Here is a 24,114-nt window from a genome sequence, read left to right as displayed (position 1 = left end):
AAAGCCTCATCCCTGCTGCAGAAGGGCTTGGCTGAGGCCTCAGTGCAGGATTGGTTGAGTATGGTTCATCCCCCTGCAACTCCCAGTGCCTTAAACACCTCAGAAATAATCATCTTATCCAGAAATCCTGGTGGATTGGAAATTCCAGGGAATTTCCAGGGCTTGGAAAATTCCCTCCTGGGGATCCTTTAAGTCCTGGATCAGATATTCACTGGTCCATGCCAACCCCAGAGTGGTGGATGCTGAGGTTTCAGGTGTAAAGGGATGATGGTTACAGTGGAAAGGACCATTCCCAAAGCACTTGCTGCCTGCAGATTCCTGGGAGAAGCTGTCAAACAGCAGATGAAAAATGAACTGTTTTGTAGCACTGATATTCCCCAATCCCTGTATTTTCCTCTCTTTTAAGCACAGTTTCTTTGGCACTGTGTAATTGTGTAACTGCTGGATTTGGCCCATCATCTGTAGAGGAACTTTCTTACCTGTGACAGTGTTGGAGCTCCTTGAAACTGTTAAAATATTCTGTAGCTTTTCATTAAATATCGACCATTTGGGCTTGAAATAACCTGTTTCACACTTTAAAGGAGTGTTTCTATAGGGGAAACAACTCTCTTGCTGCCTTAATATTAAATAAAGGGATGAGGAATAAAAGGGGTAAGAAAAAAACAGGATAATTAAATCTCCTTAATAATTAAAAAAAGGCAAGGTAAAAAGAAGGATAATGCCATTGGTTGGAATGAATATCTCAGGCTGACATAAAAATTTCAAATACCAAATTTTTTACCATAATAATTTCAAATACCAAATTTCAAAAAATTGCACCTTCACTACTGGAAAGAAAGTCCAGGCTGCTGTGTTGTGTCTTATCCATCCTAATTAAATCTGTGGGATGCTGGCTGGATCCAGGCTCAGCACTGGAGCTGCCTCTGTGTGTGCATGGAATCCCTGGGAGTCTCTGGAGGGTTGGGAAGCTGGGGAGGGGTGGGTTTGGTCTCTGGCTTTGGAGTCCTGGTTCTGGTTTTAATTAAAACTGGTTTTGCCTCCAGGTCCTCTGTGCTGTGGCAGTAAGTGTGCCTGGGATGTGGAATGGCCCCACTGCAGCGTCCACCCCAGAGAGAGGAGCTCCTGGAGCAGCTGATCCTCGTGGAAGGATCACCCTGACCTCCCTGTCCCTGCTCGCACCCCTCCCCAGGGCCAGCTGTTTGTGCGGGAGCAGAATGAGCTGAAATCCCTGCTGTGCTCTGGCACTGGGAGCTCCCTGGCTGCTCATCCCACGAGGTGAGTGAGTCAGCTCTGCTCTGGGAAGGACAGAGCTGAGGATCCAGTCTGAGAGGCAGAAAAACCCAGCTCAGGAGCAGAGGCACCATGGGCTGCATTTCCCCATACAATTCACACTGTGCATTTCTCAGCTGGCTTTAATCAGGACAAATATCCAGGTATCCAAACTGAATCCGACATCCAGCAATTCCACTTTTCAGTGTTGCTGCTGTTGATCCTTCCCAGTACAGGCAATGGCTTTCCCACGTAGATGTGATCAAATCCCAGCCTTTAAAACTTCAGCTCTTGTTCAAATTGGCTTTTTTTATCTTCCATTTTTGGGCTGCAGGCTCGAAGAAGAAGGAGATAGGTGAGATGAGAGCACAGGCTCCAGCAAAGAGGAAGGAGCAGGCGTAGGTCTGGGTGTAGTCATAGAGCCACCCTGCAGGAGAGAAGGTTGTTATTAAAGCTGGGGGATTTTTCTCAGTGAAAAAAATAATTCAGGGAGGTGGGTGGGAGGCAAAGGATGTGCGTTCTCATCTAAGAATTGCTCAGATATTTCCCTTAAATTATTTTAACTCTTCCTGGGCAGCATTTCCTGTAAGGAAATGACGTGCAGGTCATTTTTCCCAGAGCCAACTTTGATCCTTGCAGTGGACATGGTGCTTAATTTGATTGCATTTAATCCCTGAATTTTGTTTTTTTCCTGTTCAAGTAAGTGGGCCAAAAGTGGCTGATGGAGGATCCCCTTGGACTGAAGAGATGACTTGCACATGTTGGTGTTTGCAACATCTGGGCTGCAAACCCCCTGTTCTCCAGCCTTGTCTTGTGAGCAGACCCAGTTTCATGTCCTTTGTCTAACAGGAGAGACCCCAGGCCAGGAGCTGGAAGTGAACTTGATAAAAGTAGCTCTGGGAGGACTTAAAAGGAAAAGCTGAATTCCATTGAGCCTCAGGAATGTCTGGAGGATTCAGGTCGCCTTTTAAAGTGACCTCCAAGTGTTGGCTTTGGTCCTGGCAAATCATCTGGGGTCTGGGCAGTCCTTTGAAAGGTGGAGAGTTCCTCTCTTTGAATCTAAAATTCTCAAAGTGGTGGGAGATGCTGCTAGACATAAAAACCCTAATCCAGTCCCAGATGTGGGGTGGGGCAGCAGCTGGGCCAGATCTGCTGCTGGTGTGAAATGCAATTCCTCTGGAGACATCCATGGAATCCAGACATCCAGGGGCTTCCATGAGTTACACAAACAGCAGATCTGGCCCAAACCTGAGCTTCTTAAAGCCAGGAAGGGACAGGATACAGTCCCTGAGGTCCTGGGCTCGGGCACGTGGAAAGGGAGGGAGCCAGTGGAGTTTGGGATCTGGCTGGAGCAGAGGCACTGACATTCCCTGCTGTGGATTTCCACAGGAGGCTTTATAAAGCACAGGAACAGCTGCTTTTGCTTTTTGAGTTTCAGTTTCTGTTGGCTCACTGCTGTCTCGGGGGGAGTCCCTGTGATTGCTCCTCAGGGATGTCCTGTGAGCCACGTGCTGGGGAGCTGCAGCTGGAGAGAGGGATCCATCTCCTGGGGGATGCATCTCCTGAGGGATCCATCCCCTGCTGGGATCCATCCCCTGCTGGGACGCATCTCCTGGGGGATCCATCCCATGATGGGATCCATCCCCTGCTGGGGATTCATCCTGTGGTGGGATCCACACCCTGCTGGGATCCATCCCATGATGGGATCCATCCCCTGGTGGGGATTCATCCTGTGGTGGGATCCACACCCTGCTGGGATCCATCCCATGATGGGATCCATCCCCTGCTGGGATCCATCCCATGGTGGGATCCACACCCTGCTGGGATCCATCCCCTGCTGGGGATCCATCCTGTGGTGGAATCCACACCCTGCTGGGATCCATCCCATGGTGGGATCCACACCCTGCTGGGATCCATCCCCTGCTGGGGATCCATCCTGTGGTGGAATCCACACCCTGCTGGGATCCATCCCCTGCTGGGATCCATTCCCTGGTGCTGCACTGTCGGCCTCTCCCATGACCCTGAGGTTCATTCCCAGGGCTGGGATCTCTTTCTGCTGCCTGGAAGTCTCTGGGATTTGGAGAGGAATGCTGACGTAGTTATTTGTGAGAGGAACAGGACAGAGTGCTCCAGTAGAGCTCTGACTTATTGCAATTTTTAAAATGTCCTTCGGGATATTTCTTAATTTTTTTTTTTTTTAATTTTCCTGGAGTTTTTTTGGTGCTCAATGGGATTTAGGGGAAGTGGGATTTACCAGCATTGCCTCACTGGCAGCACAGCCACCAACTTCCATCACACCCCAAACTTTTGGAGCAACTCCAGTCTTTGTGCCCCCAATTCATTTCCAAAACAAAACAAAAATCACTCTTCCATCACACCCCAAACTTTTGGAGCAACTCCAGTCTGTGCCCCCAGTTTATTTCCAAAACAAAACAATAATCACTGCTGCTGCAGAAAGCTGAACTAGGAGCTTGTGGTGTTCAAACCCCAGCAAAGCAGCAGTTCTGTGAGGAATGCTGGTAAATCCCAGCAATGTAATCCAAACTAAACCTTCCCAGCACTGCTGGTGCTACCAGGCTGTTTAAATGGTAGTGCTGATCTTTAATCAGAAGTTTTATTTATTCCTGATGCCCTGAGGAGCAAAATTCAGTGGGAAGGTGAAATTTAGGAAACATCTAAATACACGTGCCAGCAGAGCTTTTGGGTAACTCCATCCTCTTCCTTTTGACCACCCAAATTTCTTGGGACTGGAGTTTGTGCTCTGGGGGCTGGAATCCCTTCTGGAATTTGCTTTACATACTTTGGTTCAGCTCTTTTGCATTTTGAGTCAGTGACTTGTACTGCTTGTGGAAATTAAGCGTGCCCTTCTCTCCTCAGCTTGCTCCTGGCTGCCAAAATAATGTTTATTCTGCTTTGGGCTGGGTTTTTTCAGCGTGGCAGCATCCAGAGGTGCCAGTGGATGGGGAGCTCTGAAGGAGACTCCAAACTTTCCCTTTGGGTGCTGCCAGCTGCCCCTGGATTTCAGGGCTTTCAGCTGAACAGATCTGCAGGTAAGTCACCTTTTCCTTGCATTAGGCTTTGGTCTTATTTGCAAATTAGGCAGTTTTAACCTTTGCAGTTCTCATTATGCATCATCATTATTTCCACTGCATAAAAGCACTTGAGTTTGATGAAATTGTAATTCTAAACTCAAGGTTTTGGGGAGGTGAAAGCACCAAATCCCATGGTCTCACAGAGTATTTATATCCTGCATTCTGTAAGGAGCAGGTGGTTTTGGACACTTCATCAGGAGTTTCTGGTCTCCCTCAGTTTTCACACTTAAAACTGCATTGCAAGAGAAAATTGCAGAATTTATCTTGGATCTCAGGGCTGGATCCTGAGCTCTGGACTGTTTCCACCTTGCTCTGCCTGTAATGAGATGGATCAGGAAGTGTTTTGCTTCTTGGCTCTATCTGGCCTTTATTTATCCCACCTGCATTAAGCCTGATTTCTGTGGAAAGCTTTTTGCAGGAAACCTGCTTGCTTTACAAACCCACTGCAGAAAGCAAAAGGCTCCCCATCAGTGCAAATATATTGCAGGTGGATGGAAACTTAACTGCTATGTGAGTGTGAGGTTTTTATGGTGAGACAGCCAGGGTGTTTAGCTCCTGCTGCATGTTACAGGGGATTCAGGGGGACTGAGGGATTGCTTTGTGCTCAGTGTACACCTTGTACCAGCAGCAGGGAGCTGGAATCCAGGCTGTGCATCACCCTGACACTGGGAAGCTCCTTGTCAATGAAATGTTTTGGCTCCTTGAAATTGCATCCACAGACAGAGCAAGAACCAGCCCAGGGATATTGATTGGGAATATAAATTTTTTCCTGTGCTGGTGGAACAGCAGCGTTGCTGAGTCTTTGCATGGAGCCAGAATTTACAGAACCCTTGGCAGCTTCCAGCCAGGTGCCTCTGCAGGCTGGGGGCGGCTGATTTGGAGGGCAGGGAATGAAAAATGATGGTTTGGATTGGAAAGGACCCTAAAGCTGCTCCCATTCCACCCTCTGCCATGGGCAGGGACACCTTCACTGTCCCAGGCTGCTCCAAGCCCCGTCCAGCCTGGCCTTGGGCACTGCCAGGGATCCAGGGGCAGCCCCAGCTGCTCTGGGCACCCTGTGCCAGGGCCTGCCCATCCTCACAGGGAACAATTCCTTCCCAATATCCCATCTGTCCCTGTCCTCTGGCAGTGGGCAGCCACTGACCCTTGTCCTGTCCCTCCATGCCTTGTCTCAAGTCCTTCTCCTGCTCTCCTGGCGCCCCTTCAGGCTCTGAGCTCTCCCTGGAGCTTCTCCTCTCCAGGTGAGCACCCTCAGGTGCTCTCCACAGCAGAGGGGCTCCAGCCCTGGAGCATCTCCATGGCCTCCTCTGGGCTCTCCCCAGCAGCTCCAAATTCTCCTGATGTTGTTCCCCAGAGCTGGGGCAGCTCTGCAGGTGGGGTCTCACCTGCATGGGGCAGAGGGGCAGGATCCCTCTCCCCTGCTGCCCAGGCTGGGGGCTCAGCCCAGGAGCACTTGGCTTGTTGGGCTGCAGGGAAGGAAAAGCTTTGTCCTGGCCAAGCTGTTTGGAGGAGAACAAGTCCCCTGCTCCTTAGCAGAGGCTGGACACTCATTTCTAAGCACTTGAAATCTCCCAAATCCTCACAGCTGCCTTGCTTTCCTGGCACAGGGAGAAGAGCAAATGCTTTTCATGCTCCTTATCTCTGGGCCCAGAGCTCTGGTGGCTGAGCTGTGTAATCTCTGTCAAAACAAGAGATTACTGAGGCTTCTCCTGATGTTTCAGTGCCTCTGCCTGGTGGGAATCTTGCTGAGTCTGTCCTTGCTTCCTCTCCAGTCCAAGTTCAGTGTTATTTTAACACCACTGGGAGTAAAATCCGTGGGAATGTGCTTGGGAGTAGAATCCATGGAAATGTGCTTGTTACCCTGCTGTGGTCAGGGCTGAACTCTGCACATGCAGCTTCACTGCATTTTCCAGATATTCCAGGCAGCATTTTCCAAATACTCCAGGAAGCATTTTCCAAGCTGCTGGGTGGATTTTGCAAATTCCCAAGCAAAATGTTGCCTGTCTATAAAAATACATTTCTGAAAGAGGATTTTTTTTTCTCTCTGTTTGAACAGAAAACCCATCCTGGGATGGATCCCTGTAGGAGAGTGAACCAGCAGCATGGTTTATCCCTGGATTTCTGGGGTGGGTGTGGGTTTATATAACATCACTCACCTGCTAAAGGGGGTCCTCCCATGGCTGCTAGCCCTGCAAAGAATGCAGCAAACCCCAGGTAGCTGTGGAGCTTCTCTACACCCACCAGATCCACCTGTTTGGAAACCAAAATGGGTAATTAGTGATTGGGCTCATAGGACTACATATGCACAACAGATTAATTGATTTTTTTTTTCTTTTTTTTTAAGCACAGGAGATGATTTGATTCCTTTTTTTTTTTCTGGGGAATTTCCTGTCCAGCTGCAGCTTTGGAAGGACTTTGCCCCTGTAGGTCTGATCCAGCCTGGAACCCGTTTGCCTCCCTGAGGCAGGTGTGGGAATGACTGGGATGGGAGATGCTTCTCTGCCTTCCAGCTGCCAGACTGGGAGGAGGGAGTTTGAAACTCTGAATGCCTTCCAGAGAGAAATGCCAAATTATAATGGTGCCTCCCTACCCGGATCAGAGAGTCCTGGGTATTCAGAGATATCCTGGGAGAAGGGTTTGGGTTGAAGGGGGCCTCAAAGCCCATCCATTCCACCCCTGCCATGGCAGGGACACCTTCACTGCCCCAGGCTGCTCCAAGCCCTGTCCAACCTGGCTTTGGGCACTGCCAGGGATCCAGGGGCAGCCACAGCTGCTCTGGGCACCCTGTGCCAGGGCCTGCCCACCCTCACAGGGAACAGTTCCTTCCCAAAATCCCACCCAGCCCTGGCTCTGGCTCTCTTGCAGGGAAGCCATTCCTCGTGTCCTGTCCCTCAATCCTTTGTCCCCAGTCCCTCTCCAGCTCTCCTAGATCCCCTTTAGCTCTGGAAGGGGCTCCAAGGGAATCTCCTGGATCCCTTTTACCTCTGGAAGGGACTCTAATGGAATCTCCTCGGTCCCCTTTAGGCCCTGGCAGGGGCTCTGAGCTCTCCTTGGATCCTCTTTAGCTCTGAATGGGGCTCTTAGGGGAGAGGATCTCCTGGATCCCTTTAGGCTCTGGAAAAGGCTCTGAGGGAATTTCCTGGATCCCTTTTAGCTCTGGAAGGTGCTCTAAGGAATCTCCTGGATCCCCTTCAGCTCTGGAAGGGGCTCTTAGGGAATCTCCTGGATCCCTTTAGGCTCTGGCAGGGGCTCTGAGCTCTCCCTGGAGCCTTCTCCTCTCCAGGCTGGGCACCCCCAGCTCTCCAGGCTGGCTGCAGCCCTGGGAGCATCCCTGTGGAGCATCCAGCAGGATCCTGCTGCAGTTCTGGCCGTTCCAGAAGATTCTGGAATGGTTCTGGTTCAGGTATTCCGGGTGATTCTGGAATGGTTCTGGTTCTGGCTGTTCCAGAAGATTGTGGGATGGAGCAGCAGGCAGAGCCTGGCTGGGCACAGCAGCACTCACCAGCACGGGCAGCACCAGGGCCATGAAGCCTCCACAGAAGATGGCAGAGGCCACGGTGTAGGCCAGCAGCAGCGGGAAGGAGGTGGCCAGCGGCCCCAGCAGGTTGGTGGCCCCGCTGAGGAGCAGGTAGGTGACATGGAAATGGTACTTCTTGGTCCAGTTGTGGTCGGCCAGCCAGCCCGAGAGCAGCTGGCTCAGCATCTCCGTGATGCCTGGGGGAACAGGAGCTCTCAGGGGACACTGCCGTGGTGTAAGTGCTTAAATTCTGTCATTTCTAGGTGGTTTTAGATGTTATTACTTCATATAACTTTATTAGATATTATAAATTTAACTATATTCATATTATTGTTTTATTATACATTTAACTCTATTTTTATATTATTATTTTTAGAAATGTAACTATATTTTCTATTATTTTTTAATTTAGTATATGTATTAAATTGATACTTTGAGTGAGGTTTAAATTCTGTTATTTGTAGATAGTTTTGTTATTGCTTCATATAAATTTATGAGATATTATAAATTTAGCTATATTTTATAGTATTTTTATTTAGTATATGTATTAAATTGATACTTTGAGTAATGTTGAAATTCTGTTATTTCTAGATATTTTTATATTATTGCTTCGTATAAATTTATTAGATATTATAAATTTAGCTATATTTTATAGTATTTTATATAAATTTATTTTTTGTAGTATTTGTAATATATTGATGCTTCATTGTATAATGTTTAAATTCTATTATTTCTAGATATTTTTATATGTTATTACTTCATCTAAGTTTATAAGATATTATAAATCTAGCTATATTTTATGGTATTTTATATTACTGTTTTTATTATTTGTATTCTGTATATTCTATTGATACAGTGTTTTTTATTTTTTATTATTCATATTCTATATTATTCCTATTATAGTTTATTATTCAATCGTAAGATATAATTAATATAATTTTTATTTTATTATAGTATATTTTTATATTATATGATCCATATTACGTTATATAATTAACTGTATTTCATATAGTTAAATTATACTTCTCTTCACATTACTATATTTATTATTATTTGCATATTTTAAATTTTTACTATACATTATTATATTACATATTATATATTCTAATAGTTATTTTACAGTATTTTATATTATTTATACTATTTTTATACATTATTTGTATATTTGTATACACTTGATTATTTATATTAACCCTAATATAACTTATTCTTCTATTTATTTTATAATGTTAATTATTTCTGATATTTTATATTATTATATACATTATTTATATATGTTTATTTATATAGTTTTACATTATTATCTTTATTATTTATTACTGATTTTTATAATATTCCCTATTTCTATTATTCAGTATTATTTCTGTTATTGGCTGTGTCACATCCCAGTTTCCCTGTTCATTGTGAGGACATGACCACAAAGGGCTAAAATGCCAAAAAGTTCAGGTGGTTTTAGGCTGTAAAATCCAGGGATTGGGTTTTTCCCCTTTTCCCTTGTGCTGCTCTTCCCAGGGGCACCAAAGGGCTCTGGGAAAATTCCCATCAGGGGGGAATTTCACCCTTCAGGGTGTCTGCAGCCTGAAATGCCCTAAATCAGGACAGAGGAACTTGCTGAAGAGAAAAATCTGAACATTAAGAAGAAAAACGTGGCTGAGATTTTGATTTTTCTAAAATTATTTCTAGTTAAATTCTAAAACTTAATTTTTCCAAAAACCCAGGCATTTTCTAGAAACCCAGACATTTTAGAGGCTCAGCAGCCTTTTCGTTGTTGGGGTTTTGAGAGTTTGGGTGTTGAGAGCTGTTTTTTACATGTCTTGGTACATTTTTATGAAGCAAAGACACAGGAGCTCTCGAGTGAGCTCGTGTCCCACTGACCCCTGTCCCTCCCACTCCTAATCCCAAATATCCCATTAATTTCTGGGGATTCCTGACCCTCAACATCCCCTCACTGCTGAATATTCCCCAGCACGGCAGAAATAAAATGCATTTTTGTACAATAAAATATTTGCTGCTGACTGAGGCTGGAGCCACTTTCTTACGCCAGCATGGCTTTAGTGTTAGTCCCGGCTTAAAGCCAGGCATGGATTTGTGTTTTGGGGAGTGTGCCTTAAAAACCAGGCAAGGGTTTGTGTTTTGAGGTGTGCCTTAAAGCCAGGCATGGGTTTGATTTTTGGGGAGTGTGCCTTGTTTATTCCCCACTTGGGAGGTGGATGTGCCAAATCCAGATGCCTGGATCTGGGCATAGGTTTGATTTTTGGGGAGTGTGCCTTAAAGCCAGGCATGGGTTTGGTTTGGGAAGTGTGCCTTAAAACCAGGCATAGGTTTGGTTTTTGGGGAGTGTGCCTTAAAACCAGGCATGGGTTTGGTTTGGTTTGGGGAGTGTTCTTTATAAGCCAGGCATGGGTTTGATTTTTGGGGAGTGTGCCTTGTTTATTCCCCACTTGGGAGGTGGATGTGCCAATCCAAATGCCTGGATCCACATTAATGTGGGGGGTTTTCCCCCAATATTGAATTTCTCCCTTTTGGGTCAAACTGGAGGGCTTTGGATGCACCTCTGGATTCTGGTGCCTTGTGGGTTTAAGCCCAGCAGGGATTGTGGCGAGCAGAGAGCACCTTTTAAGTGGAGATTTGGAGTTTTTGGGAGCAGGGAGGGTGTGGGATCATCCAGCTGGCACTGGGAGAAGCACCCAGCACCCCATGGGGTCAGGGCTAAACCTGTGCAGGAGGATCCATGCCAGGACACATCTGGGGCCATTTCTTGGCAGAACTGGGGGTGTTTTTCTGTGAGCTGTGGGTGTCAAGGACCCCTCTGCCTACCAGCCACGGCGATGAGGTAGGAGCCGTCCCTGCTGCTCATGCCCAGCGTCCTGGCTCTGGCCACCAGGTGGAAGAAGGGCACGAAATAGGCCAAGTGGCTGAACAGGAAAGACCAGGTGAAGATGAAGAAAACGGGATCCTTCAGCGGGGAGAAGTCCAGGAGAGGCTGAGAAGGTTCCTTTTTGGTGGCTGCAGGGGGCTGGTGGCTCTGGGGCTCGCTGGGGGATTCTGAGGAGGAGCTCTCCGGGCTGGGTTTCTGCTGCCTTCCCGAGGCAGATGGATTTGCTGGGTCAGAGACATCTCTGCCATGAGACATCACGAGTTTCTCTGTGGTGGGAGCCTCCTGTGCGTGGAGAAGCTGTAATTCCCTCTGAGTGCTTCCATCTAAACATCCACCAGGAGTTTCTGGATCTTTCTTTGCCCCTGAAGACCCCCGGTGCTGGTTTTCGGCAGGTTCCCGAGGCAGCTGGGGGCTGGCAGGCCACAGCAGCATGCTGGAAGGCACCAGGTTCAGCATGATGCCTCCAAAAATCAGCAGAGTACCTGAGGGAAGGCAAAAGGTGGTTTGTTCTTGGATTGGAAAGGGGGGAGCAGCAGGAAATGGCCTTTGTAAAACAGGGTGTGGTTGTCACTGACCATGGAGAAAGCTCTGTTTGCCTTCTCCTTCTGGAGGAATTAACAAAACAGGGATTTTTACTCCTGTTTTTCTAGCTGGAAGTTCATTTTGCTGTGATGTGCAGAATAAATCCACAGCTACCTCTGGGATATGTTTTGCTTTTCCTCATTTAAAGTCATGATGCACCTTCAAGATGGTCTTGAATCACTACAGTAAGATTAGGGATTTCTGGTTTTGATTTCTGAGATCTGTGCTTTGACTCTGATTTTAATGAGTGACTAAGTGCTTAATAATTAACAAGATGTCCCCAAACTATCCTAGAAGTGGCAGAGTTATTCCTTGGAGTGTTGAATTTTTAAGAGCCTCTTAGAGCCTGCAGATCTCCCCAAATTCCCTCTCAGAGCTGGTGAATTGGAAGGAACAGGATTCAGCTGCAGCTTTGGAAGGACTTTGCCCCTGTAGGTCTGATCCAGCCTGGAACCCGTTTGCCTCCCTGAGGCAGGTGTGGGAATGACTGGGATGGGAGATGCTTCTCTGCCTTCCAGCTGCCAGACTGGGAGGAGGGAGTTTGAAACTCTGAATGCCTTCCAGAGAGAAATGCCAAATTATAATGGTGCCTCCCTACCCGGATCAGAGAGTCCTGGGTATTCAGAGATATCCTGGGAGAAGGGTTTGGGTTGGAGGGGGCCTCAAATCCCATCCATTCCACCCCTGCCATGGCAGGGACACCTTCACTGCCCCAGGCTGCTCCAAACCCTGCCCAACCTGGCCTTGGGCACTGCCAGGGATCCAGGGACAGCCACAGCTGCTCTGGGCACCCTGTGCCCCCTCACCTTGCCAGCCGTAGGCCTCGATGAGGAGCTGGGTGAAGGGAGCCATGAGGAAGGTCAGCCCCATGCCGGAGCGGGCCAGGGCGTTGCAGAAGGCCAGGCGAGCCCGGCAGCGCTTGGCCGTCATCACCGCGGCCGCCTGGTACAGGCAGGCAAAGCCCATCCCTGGGAGAGGGAAAGGAGAGTCAGGGGCTCCAGCAGGCAAAGCCCATCCCTGGGAGAGGGAAAGGAGAGTCAGGGGCTCCAGCAGGCAAAGCCCATCCCTGGGGAAGGAGAGTGAGGGGCTCCAGCAGGCAAAACCAATCCCTGGGGAAAGGGAAATGAGAGTAAGAGGCTCCCACCACAGAGAGACTCCATATCTAAAGGAAGGGGGAAAATGGGAATAAGAGACTCCCACCACAGAGAAAGTCCACTAGGCAAAGCCCACCCCTGTGGGAAGGGGGAAATTGAGAATAAGAGGCTCCCATCACAGAGAGAGTCCACTAGGCAAAGCCCACCCCTGTGGGAAGGGGGAAAATTAAAATAAGGGGCTCCCACCACAGAGAAACTCCACCAGGCAAAGCCCATCCCTGAGGGAAGGGGGAAAATGAGAATAAAGGCTGCCACCACAGAGAGACTCGTGGTGGCCCATGGCAGAGATGTCTGACCCAACAAATCCATCTGCCTTGGGAAGGCTGCAGAAACCCAGCCCAGAGAGCTCCTCCTCAGAAACAGCCACTGAGGCCAAGGGAAGCCACAAACCCCTTCCAGTCCCAAAAGGGACTCCTGTGTGGAGATTCCATGTCCTGCAATCCCAGGCTGGCAGTCCCTGGCTCTGCAGTGTTCCCAGGCTGAAAGGAGGGGATTTCTGCTCTCACAGTCAGGGGAGAGCATGATTTGGTGTCTGGAGTTTGGTGTCTGGGGGATTGGAGGCTCTGCCCTTTTATAAGGGATTTTAAAGGCCAGGATCTGTGTAGATCCAGGAAAAAAATGAAGGTTAGCTGGGACTGGGATGTTGAAACTGGTGTTTTATTCTGAGCATGAAGCTTTGGGAGTTCACACAGTGTCTCACAGAAAGGAGCTGGGGATGCTTTGGCACTGAAGGTTCATGGAATTACAGGATATCCTGAGGTGGAAGGGACCCACCAGGATCACATCCAACCCCAACCACAGACACCCCCAAATCTCACCCTGTCCCTGGCAGCACTGTCCAACCACTCCTGGAGCTCTGGCATCCTCGGGGCTGTGCCCATTCCCTGGGGAGCCTGGGCAGTGCCCAGCACCCTCTGGGGGAAGAACCTTTCCCTGATCTCCATCCCAACCCCCTGACACAGCTCCTTCCTTGGATCCTGTCCCTGATCACCTCAGGCTCCTCTTCTCCAGCTGAACAAAACCCCCTGCAGACCCTTCCCCAGGTTTAAGGCTGAAGGAGCTGATTTCCTCGACGCCCATCTCACCCAGCAGGAAGCCCATGGAGAAGCAGAGGAAGGGGACACTGGTGGCCTGAGTGCTGAGCAGGCAGCCCCCGGCCACCAGCCCGGCCCCGAGGATGGAGGTCGGCCGCTCTCCCAGGCGCCGGCACACCACGGCCACCAGCGGGGCTGCAAGGCAAACAGGGACACAGCTCAGGCTCAGCGTGACAAAGGCAGCTTTGGCAGGGCTTGGGGACGTGGCTGGGACCACTGGGAAGCCTCGGGAGGCAGGGGGTGACAGGAGGTGTGGAGGGGTTAGTGTTCAGCAGAGAGGCTTTGCCTGGACCCTGAGCTCGGGGAGTGGGCAGGGAAGGAGGCAAAGCCCAAAGGTTCAGCTCTCCTGAGCTCCTTCCTCAATCACACCGTGCCCAGCAGCTCCAAGGTATTCCTGGACGTGGCTGGGACCACTGGGAAGCCTCGGGAGGCAGGGGGTGACAGGAGGTGTGGAGGGGTTAGTGTTCAGCAGAGAGGCTTTGCCTGGACCCTGAGCTCGGGGAGTGGGCAGGGAAGGAGGCAAAGCCCAAAGGTTCAGCTCTCCTGAGCTCCTTCCTCAATCACACCGTGCCCAGCGGCTCCAAGGTATTCCACAGCTGACACAAGTGTTGTTTGCTCTGGAGCTGTACAATAAACCTGCAGTGAAGTTCAGGGGATCCCAGAATGGTTTGGGTTGGAAGGGACCTTAAAGCTCATCCAGTCCCAGCCCTGCCATGGCAGGGACACCTTCCACTAGCCCAAATTGCTCCAAGCCCCATCCAGCCTGGCCTTGGACACTTCCAGGGATCAAGGGGCAGCCACAGCTGCTCTGAGCACCCTGTGCCAGAGCCTGCCCACCCTCACAGGAAAGGATTTCTTCCCAATTTCTAATTTTTTCCCCCTATCCCATCTGAATGGCCCAGTGTTTAGAGCACACTCCTGCTCAGACACGTGTGGGTGTCAGCCACATCCAGTTTGGAGCAGTCTGGGATGGGAGCTGGATGCAGAGCAGCCTCAGTGGCCCAGGTCAGCCAGGGTGCAGCAGCCCCAGCCCGGGGACAGCAGCTCACCTCCCAGGAAGCGCAGGGAGGACATGATGGAGCCGATCCAGCTGAGCTGCTCTGAAGATCCCCCCATCTCATCTCGGAAAGCCACGAAGAAAATGCCAAAGGTCTTGAGCATCCCCATCACCAGCACATTGACCTGAGGTGAGAGGGGGTGGAGGTGAGGTGCCACAGGGTGTCGGGAGCGAGGAAAAGCTTTTCCTTCTGCTTCTTTTGTGGTGGTGTGGGAGAAACAAACGGGGACACTTGAACTGGTGCTGGGGAGTGCCAGCAGGGTGGGCTGGTCGTGGCTGAGCTGCACTTTGGTCTCAGTAGACCCTCAGAAAACACTCTGAAAACTCACTTTCCAAAGGAAAGGAACGAAGTTTCTCTCCCTTTCCCTTTCCCTTTCCCTCCCATCCTAGAGCTCAGCTCTTGTAGGATGCTTTTACCTTTGAAGTTACTTTTTAGTACTGCAGCAATGGTCAAAATGGATCAGTCTGGAGATCACTGGGAGGTGATGAGGGGATGAGGGCAGCAGGGATGGATGTTAACTGGGGCAGTTTCCCAGGATTTCTCTGCCACAGGGGCAAAGGACAGGCAGTTTGTGTCCTGAATTTTAACTCCTGTTGTGTCCCTGGTGGCAGGTGGTTAATGATTGGCAGTGAGTTACTCAGGGTGGATTTGAAGGGAGGAAAGCTTTCCTAGCTTGGGGCACGGTGCCTTCTTTACAATTGGACTCAGTGACCTTAAAAGTCTTCTCCAAGCTTCACAATTCCGTGATTCATCAGTGGTGGGAAGAGAAAGCCTGGGGCACAGAGAATTAGTGGCTTTAAGTGGTTTTGAGGTGCCAGGTCCTCCCAGAGAGCACCCGAGAGCGTGTGCTGCTCCCAGGCAGTGCCTGGCTCCCACCTCACTGCCCGAGGTGGGATCATGCCCTTGCCGAGGGGACAGGACACCCCTCTGGGGTTTGACACTCCTTTGGTGTGGTGCACCCCCGTGGTGATGTGTTTGAGTAGGGAAAAGTCATCCTGGCAAGGGGACCCTCCTGTCCATCACTGAGGTGTTAGCAGGGGGCATTCCACAGGGAATGGCATGGCTGGGGTGTCCCCTGGGATGGCTGGAGTGTGCCCTGGCATGGCTGGAGTGTCTCCTGGGATGACTGGGGTGTGCCCTGGCATGGCTGGAGTGTCTCCTGGGATGACTGGGGTGTGCCCTGGCATGGCTGGGATGTGCCCTGGCATGGCTGGGGTCGAAAGTCATCCTGGCAAGGGGACCCTCCTGTCCATCACTGAGGTGTTTGCAGGGGGCATTCCACAGGGAATGGCGTGGCTGGGGTGTGCCCTGGCATGGCTGGAGTGTCTCCTGGGATGGCTGGGGTGTGCCCTGGCATGGCTGGAGTGTGCCCTGGGATGGCTGGGGTCAGCCCTGGCATGGCTGGGGTCAGCCTGTGCTGTGCTCTGGGCGAGGCTGGAGATCCCCCTGCCCCTGCCCCAGCCCTGGGGGGGGTTTGGTTCATTCCCCGCTTACCAGGAAGAAGTGAAACACCACTTCCCACGCCCACCCTCTGCCTGCTGCTCCTGAGCCTCGGCTCTTCCCAGGGGATGGAGCCTCCGGAGCCTCCAGCTCTTCATCCTCCTTCCCTTCTCCTGCTGGTGAGAGCATCAGGACACGTGAACACCTTCCGGTGCTCCTGTTCCCACTCCCAACCATTCCCAGCAATTCCCAACCATTCCCAGCCATTCCCTGGAGCCCTAGGGCAATGCCTGGGGCAGACACCATGCTCTGCACTCACTTGCATGATGCTTCCATCAGACTCTCTGACAATTCCAATGATTCCTGTCTGGAAACAGTTTCATATTCTTTCTCATTCCCACCAGATTACTGTAACCACTTCAGCTTTAAGGGCAGGCGAGTGCCTTAGTGCTGCTTTGGCAGTTTGGCTGTGCCAGAAGCCCTGGGGTCACTGCCTGCATCCACCTCGGAGCTCTCTGCCAGCTCTTCCACTCCAGCCTTCTCTGTTTCCATCCTCTCACCCACCCCGTGCCTCTGGCAGAGGCAGGATCCTGCCCGGGGGAGCAGCTGGACCCCAGAGCACCGGGGGTGATGATCTGGGACTCTTCCTTACCGCCTTGCATGCTGGCAAATCCTCCCCGGGACACTCGACAGCAAACAGGAATCTCTTCAGAGCCTCTTCAGTCTCTTCAGAGCCTCTTCATCTGCCCCAGAGATTAAATCCCCCCTTCCTGGCTTGGCAGCCCAGTTTGCTGCTTCATTCCCACGGGGTGAGGATGGTGCTGAGCAGGACATGGAGCCTGGCAAGCGCTGGGGGGACGGACCCATCCTCCTCCTCCTCCTCCTCCTCCTCCTCCTCCTGAGGCCCCAAGGCCGGGAGTCCCTCCCCTTGCCCAGCTGGGAACAGGAAACCCGGGGCGTTTGGAGCAGAAATCCTGTAGGGAAGGAAAAGGAGGGGGAGCCTGCGAAGTTCTCAGCCCGGGGGAAGCTCCGATCCCGAGCAGAGCCGGGCCGGCTGGGCTGGAGCCGGGCCCGGGCTGCTGCTGCCTGCCGAGGAGCGGAGCCCTGTCCCCGCCCGTCCTGCACGGCCTCGGCACTGAGGGGACAGGCTGGAAAACTGGGAGTTCTGCAGCTGGGCAGGGCTCGGCTCCCTGCCTGCCCCGGAAACCTGCCCGAGCTCCTGGGCGAGCACAGCCCCGCTCGTCCCCTGGCCTGCCACCCGCGTCCTTCCTGAGGGGACAGAAACCCGAGCAGGGGGACAGTGGTGCTCTCTGCTCTCCCTTTCTTCCTGAGGGGACAGAAACCGAGCAGGGGGGACAGTGGTGCTCTCTGCTCTCCCTTGCTCTCCCTTTCTTCCTGAGGGGACAGAAACCGAGCCGTGGGGACAGTGGTGCTCTCTGCTCTCCCTGGCACACAGTGCCTTCCTGAGGGGACAGAAACCGAGCAGGGGGGACAGTGGTGCTCTCTGCTCTCCCTTGCTCTCCCTTTCTTCCTGAGGGGACAGAAACCCGAGCAGGGGGACAGTGGTGCTCTCTGCTCTCCCTTTCTTCCTGAGGGGACAGAAACCGAGCAGGGGGGACAGTGGTGCTCTCTGCTCTCCCTTGCTCTCCCTTTCTTCCTGAGGGGACAGAAACCCGAGCAGGGGGACAGTGGTGCTCTCTGCTCTCCCTTTCTTCCTGAGGGGACAGAAACCGAGCAGGGGGACAGTGGTGCTCTCTGCTCTCCCTTTCTTCCTGAGGGGACAGAAACCGAGCCGTGGGGACAGTGGTGCTCTCTGCTCTCCCTGGCACACAGTGCCAAAGCTGCGTCCTCCTGGTGCAGCGCAGGATCTCTGGGAGCCTGTGCAGGAGCTGTCCCTACAGCAGGGTTTGAACGTGTACTCTGAGCTTTATTTAGGCAGGATCAGGTTTGCAGTGAGGGTGGTTCAAGGGCCTGGAGGGGCGGGCAGAGGGGCAGCAGCACCTGCACTCAGAGCTGTTGGATGCCCAGCTCCAGCTGCTGCCAGCCCGGTGGGATGGAAGGAGAGGGGAGCAGCAGTGCCCAGGGTCACCACAGAGCTTGGACAAGCCAAGATCAGGGCTCCAGTGCAGGTGGACGCCGAGCTGGGAGGGAGTGTGGAGCCTGGCAGGGCAGGGGCTGCTCCTGGGAGCTGTGACTGTCACTGCCCAACGGAGTGCTCCGAGGAGTAAAGTCAGAGCAGTGACATTGTCACTTCACTGACTCAGCCCAGGTGTGGGAATTGGAAAAACTTCATAGACACCGAAAGATTTGATTTACAGCCTTGGGAGAAGCTTAAATTTATGTAAAAATACAATAAACAGATATTAAGCAGAAAAATCATAAACTTCTGTTTCTATAGGTGTAAGTAAGAATATGCCTTAAGTAAATGAGAAAATGTACTGATAAGATGGTGAAAGGTTTATAGTAATGTAATAGTATAGAGCAGCTTGGGAGTTTAGAAGTTATAATAGAAACATTAAGTTAAAACTTGTGAGTTAAAAGCCCATTAAAGTACCTGCAGTGCAGCAGAAGTAAATAAAGGTGATACATAGAAAAACAAAATAAATCCTGTGGCCTTTTCTATTGGTTTAGAAAGTTCTATATTGCCTTATAACAAAAAAACTTGTGATGCTCTTGAGCTATGGCTGACTGCTTGCTCCTCTGAAATCTCACAGCCTCTACGACTGATGTTTATCTCAGCAATAAATCGTTCCTAGCATGAAAAGTCCCATCCCTTCATTTCTAGCAGTGACAATGATACCCAAGTTTTCCCTCGTGCTCTGCTCTGAAACTCCCCTCCCCTTCCTGCAGCTGCAGCCCAGCTCCTTTTCCCTCCCCAGCACACAGGATCCATTGGGGTGTAGCAGCCCCCCACCTTTTTGCAGGATTGTTTCCCTGCAGCATTTCAAAGCAAGAGGGCCCTGGATTTGTGGGGACATTGCCAAGATCCCTGTGCAGCTCCCAGGGTCCTGGCAGGGCCAGGTTTGAACTTCAACCCAAGGCACAGTGAGCAAGAACTCCCACAGAATGTTTAACTTGAGGAGGTGAAATGTTTCCTAGGAGAAATTCCTCGGAAAGCTTTTGTACCTTTCCTACAGAGAAGCCTCCACGAGTTCCAGTCTTTCTCCAGAGAAATGCTAATGAAGGCAGTGGGAGCAGTTACCTTGGCAGGCCCAGCTCTCCCAGCCACAGCAAAGAGGAGGAAGGAAGGTTTTTTACAGGTCATTTATTGATTTCTCCAAGAAATGAGGCCCCCAAATACAGCAGGGAGGATCTGCTTGTTACAGGGTCTGGGGGTGTGCCCACACTTCATCCTCGGCAGCACAAGGGCTGAAATGCGAGCTGGAGAGCCAGGGAGCTGCCCAGGAGCTGGTGAGAGGGAGGGAGGGAGAGCCTTCATCCCAGGTGTGGAGCTCCAGAGGGCATGGCAGTGTAGGGAGGAGCCGGGAGCAGAGCTGGTCCCCAGGGCTCAGGACAGCAGCTTGTGCACTGCCACGGTGATGCTGTCGTGCTTCTGGATCATGATGTTCCTGCAGCAAGGAGAAAGGGCTGAGGGAGGGCAGCAGCAGCTGGGGGTGGGACGTGGGCAGGGGAATCACTGAGCAGCCCCAGCCCCATCCCCACCCCCATCCCATCCCCACCCCCATCCCCAGCCCCATCCCCCTCGGCTGCTCCATCTCCCCACTCTGTGAGCAGTGATGGAGATGTCCCTGCTGCCCCACTGACTGAAGAGCCAGGGAGCTGCCCAGGAGCTGGTGAGAGGGAGGGAGGGAGAGCCTTCATCCCAGGTGTGGAGCTCCAGAGGGCATGGCAGTGTAGGGAGGAGCCGGGAGCAGAGCTGGTCCCCAGGGCTCAGGACAGCAGCTTGTGCACTGCCACGGTGATGCTGTCGTGCTTCTGGATCATGATGTTCCTGCAGCAAGGAGAAAGGGCTGAGGGAGGGCAGCAGCAGCTGGGGGTGGGACGTGGGCAGGGGAATCACTGAGCAGCCCCAGCCCCATCCCCCACAGGGACCCCAGGCTCTGTGACCCCCACGGATCCCAAGGGGGGAAGAGCTCCTGAGCTGCAGTAACCACCAGCCCCTGAAAGGCTTCCTTCCCCCTGCTTTTACCTCCCCATCAACCCAGTGCCTGTGGCAGTGCCTCCCCCCAGGGCTGCTCCCGACCAGGAGCTGCTCCAGGATCTGTCTCCAGGAGCTGGGGGGGCTGGGGAAGGCAGGGGGGGCCAGCAGCAGCTGCAGGCTGGGGCCTCACCCGCTGTCAGACTCCAGGCACACCACGGGCGTGTCGGTGGGGTCCGAGGTGAGCTTGGCCGCCTGCTGGGCCAGCACTGAGATGATGCCAGCGTGCTCATCCGACAGGGTGCCCCTGCCTGCGGGGAGCCACGGACAACCCCCGTGCCAGGGCAGTGCTCTGCGACAGGCCTGACTGCCCCCAGCCCCGGGGTGTCCTGCCCGGCCATTTCCCTCCCAGCTCCATTTCCCTCCCAGCTCCATTTCCCTCCCTGGGGGCTGACTCAGTGTCTCCCCAAATGACACTGAGTCATTTGTCACTGAGAGGATTTGTTACCCACAGGGACCCCAGGCTCTGTGACCCACAGGGACCCCAGGCTCTGTCACCCACAGGGACCCCAGGCTCTGTGACCCACAGGGACCCCAGGATTTGTCACCCACAGGGACCCCAGGCTCTGTCACCCACAGGGACACTCCTCTCCCTCCACCAAAGACCCCGAACAGAGGTGTCAGGTAGGCACAGGCAGGTGGTGGCCCTTGGGGACACCCGAAGGTGGGGACAGGGCAGGGCAGGGGGCCCCAGAGTGATGCAGGACAGGGCACCCCCGGGGTACCCCCAGCTGGGGAGGGTCTGTAAGGCCGGGCTGGTGCCCCCATCCCCACCCTGGGGAGCCCCTCAAAGGGAATGGGCAGGACTGGGGCACCCCAACCCCCCGTGGGGCAGGCCAGGTGCCCCCAGCCCTGGGAACCCTCACTGCAGAGGGGCAGGACCGGCTGCCCCCAGCCCCAGGAGGCCTCCGAGGGACCGGGCAGTGCCAGGAGCCCCCCCCGGTGCCCCCCCGGTGCCCCCAGGCCGGGAGCTGCCTCACTCACAGCCCAGGTTGAGCCCCTGCGAGTCGGTGCACAGCACGCCCACCACGGCCGGGCTCTTCATGCTGGGGGCGACAGCGGCGCTCAGAGCCCGGGACACGCCCGGGACACGCCCGGGACACGCCCGGGACACGCCCGGGACATGCCCGGGACACGCCCGGGTCACGCCCGGGTCACGCCCGGGACACGCCCGGGTCACGCCCGGGACAAGCCCGGGACACGCCCGGCTCCCCTCAGCCCCCGGCCCGTGTCCCCTGTACCCCCCGTGCGGGGGACACCCCCAGTGTCTCCCGTGTCCCCCCATGTCCCTGCGTGTCCCCTCATGTTCCCCGTGCTCCCATATGCCTCCGACTCCGTGTCCCCCCATTTTCCCCACATCCCCCCGTGTCCCCCCGTCCCCGTGTCTCTCCATGTCTCCCATGTTCCCCCGTATCTCCTTGTGCCTCCATGTTCCCCCGTCCTCCCGTGTCCCCAGTTCCCCCCCATATCCCCCCGTGCCCCCCCCATCCCTCCGTATCCCCCTGCCCCCCCGTGTCCCCCTGTCCCCTCACGTCTCCTCCAGGTGCTGTTCCAGCGTTCCCTCCATCGCCCCTCGCCTCCACTTCCGCGCCGCCCACGTGACCCCGCGACGGCGGCTCCGCGCGGCCAAAAGCGCTCGGGGCGCGCTCGGCTCCTCGGGGATGCCCCGGTTTGGGGACGCCCCAAAATCCGCCGGTACCGAGACCCCCGGACCCCGCCGTGCCACCCCCCACCGGCACCGTGCCCGGGGGGCTCGCAGCAAACCCGCCCCCCAATCAGCTCTCCCCCAGTGGCTGTTTTCCCGCAGAGCACGCGGCGCAGTTGCGATATTTGGGTTTTTTCCCTTATTTTTCTCGATTTTCTCCTCCAGTTGCGTCCCTCCCTCCCCGCAGCGCCGCCCGGGCTTTGCAGAGCCGAAGGAAATTCAAGTGGGGTTTTAATTTTAATTTAATTGTCCTGGATTCTCCGTGTTGCAGACGTGGTTTCACAAATCCCTTCCCCAAGTGTTGGCTCCTGGGTGCTGCCCATCAGTTCCCACATCCCCTCTTTATTTTATCCAGGAAAAATCAAGGATGAGACAATGTGAAGAGTGAAAGTGGAGGCAGAAAGTGCTGTAAATGTGGGAGTTTTGCTTAATTTTTGGACATCTCCCGGTGGAAAATATTGCAAATTATTTTTTTCCCACCACAACAAAAAGAAACAAAACATTTTAGCAGCTTCTTACCATCCTCACTCCCGTTCTGGAGGGGCTCCCCAGGCCCCAGGAGTGGGAATTGCCAATCTCCCGGGGGCTTTCAGCTACAGGAGGTGACAATTTAGTGGGAAATCCCTTGATTAAATAGAGGGACACCCCCACTGCAGAGCAGGCTGGGCTGGATTCCAGATTGGGAATCGGAGCTGTCCACAGTGAAGGTGGTGCAGGAGCTCTCCTTTCCTGCATCCCTGCAGGGTTTTCTCTGCAATTTAGCAAAATCCGGGTTTTGCTCCCATAAATGTGCTTTGAGAGCAGCTCAGAAGCGGGGGTTTTTGTTAAAAAAAAATAGGCAATATTCTTTTCCTAGGAAAAATCCTTTTAATTTAGGATTAGGAAATATCCTCTAAACTTCTAGGAAATAGGAAATATCCTAGGGAATATCCTTTTACCTTCTAGGAAAAAGGAAATATCCTAGGGAATATCCTTTTAATTTACAGGAAATAGGAAATATCCTAGGGAATATCTTTTTAACTTCTAAGAAATAGGAAATATCCTAGAGAATCTCCCTTTAACTTTTAGGAAATAGGAAATATCCTAGAAAACATCCTTTTAATTTACAGGAAATAGGGACTATCCTTGGGAATATCCTTTTAACTTACAGTAAATAGGGAATATCCTTGGGAATATCCTTTTAACTTACAGGAAATAGGAAACATCCTTGGGAATATCCTTTTAACTTACAGGAAATAGGGAATATCCTTGGGAATACCCTTTTAAGCTCTCCCTAGAGGAGCAAAGCTGCCGCGGGGACGGCCAGCCCGGGCTCTTGGATCGCCGAGCCCCTCGGGGAACGCGCGGGTCCCGGCGCTCTTTGATGTTCTGCTCCGAGGGGAGGCGGCGGCCAGAGCCACAGCGGGATGGGAGCGGCCGGGACACGGCTGGGATGGGAACGGGGCTGGGATGGGAACGGGGCTGGGACACGGTTGGGATGGGAACAGGGCTGGTCTGGGAACAGGGCTGGGACATGGCTGGGACATGGCTGGGACACGGCTGGGATGGGAACGGAGCTGGGACATGGTTGGGATGGGAACAGGGCTGGGACATGGCCGGGACATGGCTGGGCTGGGAGCAGGGCTGGGATGGGAATGGGGCTGGGACACGGCTGGGATGGGAACAGGGCTGGTCTGGGAACGGGGCTGGGACATGGCTGGGACACGGCTGGGACACGGCTGGGATGGGAAAAGGGCTGGGACAAGGCTGGGATGGGAACGGGGCTGGGATGGGAACGGGCTGGGACAGGGCTGGGATGGGAATGGGACAGGGACAGGGCTGGGATGGGAACAGGGCTGGGATGCGAACAGGGCTGGGATGGGAACAGGGCTACGGGGCTGGGATGGGAACGGGCTGGGACAGGGCTGGGATGGGAATGGGACAGGGACAGGGCTGGGATGGGAACAGGGCTGGGATGCGAACAGGGCTGGGATGGGAACAGGGCTGGGATGCGAACAGGGCTGGGATTGGGATGGGAATGGGACAGGGACAGGGCTGGGATGGGAACAGGGCTGGGATGGGAACAGGGCTGGGATGGGACAGGGACAGGGCTGGAATAGGACAGGAAGGAACATGGTTGAGACCTGACTAGGACATGGGTAGGATGGGACAAGGACATGATTGGGA

General features: G+C 53.0%; 2 protein-coding genes across 7 annotated transcripts; both read right to left on the bottom strand.

The window, feature by feature from the left end:
* Positions 1 to 353: 353 nt before the first annotated feature.
* SLC16A4 (solute carrier family 16 member 4) lies at positions 354 to 17,341 on the bottom strand. Of its 6 annotated transcripts, XM_041422764.1 has the most exons (9): positions 16,737 to 17,341; positions 16,139 to 16,260; positions 14,636 to 14,768; positions 13,578 to 13,721; positions 12,145 to 12,306; positions 10,696 to 11,238; positions 7,864 to 8,075; positions 6,518 to 6,611; positions 354 to 1,696 (listed from the first exon to the last, which is right to left on the bottom strand). In XM_041422764.1, the coding sequence occupies exons 1-9, from the start codon at positions 16,744 to 16,746 to the stop codon at positions 1,554 to 1,556; spliced, it is 1,563 nt and encodes a 520-aa protein (XP_041278698.1). In that variant the 5' UTR covers positions 16,747 to 17,341; the 3' UTR covers positions 354 to 1,553. The 6 variants fall into 6 exon arrangements, with proteins under 6 accessions (XP_041278698.1, XP_041278693.1, XP_041278694.1 ...); XM_041422759.1 differs by lacking the exons at positions 354 to 1,696; positions 6,518 to 6,611 and having other exon boundaries at positions 7,108 to 8,075; XM_041422760.1 differs by lacking the exons at positions 354 to 1,696; positions 6,518 to 6,611 and having other exon boundaries at positions 7,108 to 8,075; positions 16,139 to 16,257.
* A 2,019-nt stretch (positions 17,342 to 19,360) lies between these two features.
* LAMTOR5 (late endosomal/lysosomal adaptor, MAPK and MTOR activator 5) lies at positions 19,361 to 21,877 on the bottom strand. Its single transcript, XM_041422594.1, has 5 exons — positions 21,776 to 21,877; positions 21,228 to 21,289; positions 20,377 to 20,494; positions 19,879 to 20,036; positions 19,361 to 19,495 (listed from the first exon to the last, which is right to left on the bottom strand). Exons 1-4 carry the CDS (start codon positions 21,808 to 21,810, stop codon positions 19,976 to 19,978), a joined length of 276 nt encoding a protein of 91 aa, XP_041278528.1. The 5' UTR covers positions 21,811 to 21,877; the 3' UTR covers positions 19,361 to 19,495; positions 19,879 to 19,975.
* Positions 21,878 to 24,114: the final 2,237 nt, after the last annotated feature.

The sequence above is a fragment of the Onychostruthus taczanowskii genome, unplaced genomic scaffold (genome assembly GCF_017590055.1).
Source record: "Onychostruthus taczanowskii isolate IOZ18803 unplaced genomic scaffold, ASM1759005v1 scaffold74, whole genome shotgun sequence".
Lineage (NCBI taxonomy): Eukaryota > Metazoa > Chordata > Aves > Passeriformes > Passeridae > Onychostruthus > Onychostruthus taczanowskii.
The sequence above is the reverse complement of the archived record's forward strand: the minus strand, read 5'-3'. Positions and strand labels throughout refer to the sequence as shown.